Raw genomic sequence first — 2,500 nt, 5'->3', positions numbered from 1 at the left:
ATTAGCAACCTTCTCGTTATCCTTCCGTACTCGCTGCTTTCACTGAGTGGAAATTTAACAGGCGATGTGACGTCACGAGTCACCAGTAAAGTACCGAAATGAGGTACCGAAATCTCCTTTGCGATTCGGTACGGGTACATACCGAATGTAAAGTAACCGGTACCTACCGGTACCGATTTTCGGTACCCAACCCTATGTTCTAGGGGAGGGCCAGGGGTGTTCTAGGGGAGGGGCCAGGGGTGTTCTAGGGGAGGGGCCAGGGGTGTTCTAGGGGAGGGGCCAGGGGTGTTCTAGGGGAGGGGCCAGGGGTGTTCTAGGGGAGGGGCCAGGGGTGTTCTAGGGGAGGGGCCAGGGGTGTTCTAGGGGAGGGGCCTACTGCCAGCGGCTGATTTCCACTAACACTCAGTTCCTTTCTGCAAGAGATTGAATGTCTAACATGGTTACTGGTGAATGCCATTATTTGCTGAAATTCATCGTCCTGCTTTGTGGATGATTTTTGATATCAAGTAATACTGTTTATCACCTGAGATCATATCTGATGGTGTTCTGCAATGCTGGTCAAACACATGCTGGTCAAACACCTGCTGGTCAAACACCTGCTGGTCAAACATGTCATACCACAAAATAAATGGTAAATGGTAAATGGAGTGCACTTATATAGCGCCTTATTCCAAAGCGCTTTACAACGGCCTCTCATTCACCCATTCACACACACATTCACGGCAAGCTGCCATGCAAGGCGCCGGCCTGCTCATTGGGAGCAATTTTGGGGTTCAGTGTCTTGCCCAAGGACACTTCGACATGTGGCCAGCCGGGGCTCGAACTGCCGATCTGCCTACCTTGTGATCATTAGACGGCGGCTCTACCTCCTGCGCCACAGCCGCCCCAAAAATACGGTATCCTTTTTCACAAAGGAGTTAACTTAATTAGTAACAACTCTTCAACTCAGGATTTCGTGGATAGCACTTAAATAAATAAATACATGAATAAGTAAAGGTTATTCAGATGATTCTCCACTCCCATGCAGTCTCTTCCCTTCGTCATGACTGCTAATATCAGCAGACAGACTCTCAGTGAGTCTGCAGCAAAGCCCCTCTGGAAGAAACAACATGAATAATTCCTGAGGTTTGCTGTCCCTGAACTGGCCATAAACCCTGGATGTTCATCACCACACGGGTCCTATGTAAACAGACCGACTCATGTAGTTTAACTTCTGGATTCACTTTGGTTCCATTTCCAATTCCATTACATTTATATCTTTGGCATTTAGCAGACGCCTTATTCCAAAGCGACTTACAATCGATACATTTGACTAAGCAAGTGAATCATCGATCCACCAGTCGTAGCAGGAAGAGTCATCCAGCCAGAGGGTCTAAGGGAAATGAGGAAAGGAGTAGGCGTCAGAAGAGGGTTCCATAATCAACCTCCATCATTTTGGACAGTATTTATATATAAACTCCTCAAAAAAAAGATCGCCACTGGCTCCAGAATATCATTCCAATATCTCACTGCATTGAGATTGCCTTCAATGATGACAAGTCCTGTTTTGCAGGGGATTTTGGCAAATTCTTTTGGGCCTCTACCCACACATTTAGATGTGTTGCTCCTTCCACGAATCCATGATCCTTACAAGTTGTACCTCGTTGTAAAGGTGACTAATCAGGCTTTCCAACCATATAAAAAAACAATACCAATTGGTATTATTAAAGGGGAGGAATAATCGACCGAAATAACGTTTCCAAACGTTGAGGAGTTTATTTAAGCAATATCACACTCAAGGTCGTGCTGTTATACTGAATATCAGCACAGCTGTGATTGGGTCGTAGGTACGAGGCCGCAGGCTGATATTCAGTTTAACAGCACGACCTCGAGTGTGATATTGCTTTTATACAACAGTTCTACAGCGCGATTTATTAGTTAACAGTAATAAGCGACAACAGATTATGATTTGTTTGTTTATTTAATCATAAAAATAAACAAAAAATAGTTCCGCAACTGAACTTCAAATGGACTGTTGCCTAGTAACCTGAACACAAACATGTCGTCTAATTAACATGTCGTCTAATTAACGGTCATTTAGTAGAACATCTGTGCGGGCGGAGTGATACATATAGTTAAAAGTCCCAGTGCTGTTATATTGTGTATCAGCACTCATGGAATGCCTCTTGTCCAATCAAATTACTTGGTCGGAACTAACTGTTGTATAAATAATATCTATGTCCCTTCCCTCTCCCGCCCCCCAGGGCTTCCTGAAGAGTGAGCGCGTGTCCAGGATGGTGCAGAGCGGCGGCTGCTCCGCCAGCGACTTCCGGGCCGTCTTCAAGAAGAACATCGAGCGCCGCGTGCGCAGCCTGCCTGAGATCGACGGCCTGAGCAAGGAGACGGTCCTGAGCAGCTGGATCGCCAAGTTCGACACCATCTACCGGGGCGACGAGGACGTGCGGCGCCAGGCCCAGCGGGTCCCGCTCAGCGCCGTGTCAGAACTCATCCTCAGCAGGGA

At 46.9% G+C, this 2,500-nt stretch overlaps 1 protein-coding gene across 4 annotated transcripts in view; it reads left to right on the top strand.

Moving 5' to 3' along the window:
* The window catches only part of cadps2 (Ca++-dependent secretion activator 2), a gene marked incomplete at its 3' end in the record, with an annotated part of 199,098 nt that overhangs the window by 62,263 nt on the left and 134,335 nt on the right, over positions 1–2,500 (top strand). For all 4 annotated transcript variants that reach the window (XM_080545181.1, XM_080545182.1, XM_080545180.1 and 1 more), the window contains exon 3: positions 2,244–2,500. This exon is cut by the window's right edge and continues 76 nt beyond it. In XM_080545181.1, coding sequence (XP_080401307.1) covers positions 2,244–2,500 — 257 coding nt within the window. The remainder of the gene's footprint in view (positions 1–2,243) is intronic.

Source organism: Nansenia antarctica (assembly GCF_963989245.1).
Source record: "Nansenia antarctica genome assembly, chromosome: 14".
In the NCBI taxonomy this organism is placed as follows: domain Eukaryota; kingdom Metazoa; phylum Chordata; class Actinopteri; order Argentiniformes; family Microstomatidae; genus Nansenia; species Nansenia antarctica.
Note: the sequence above shows the minus strand (reverse complement) of the source record. Positions and strands in the feature narration are given on the sequence as shown.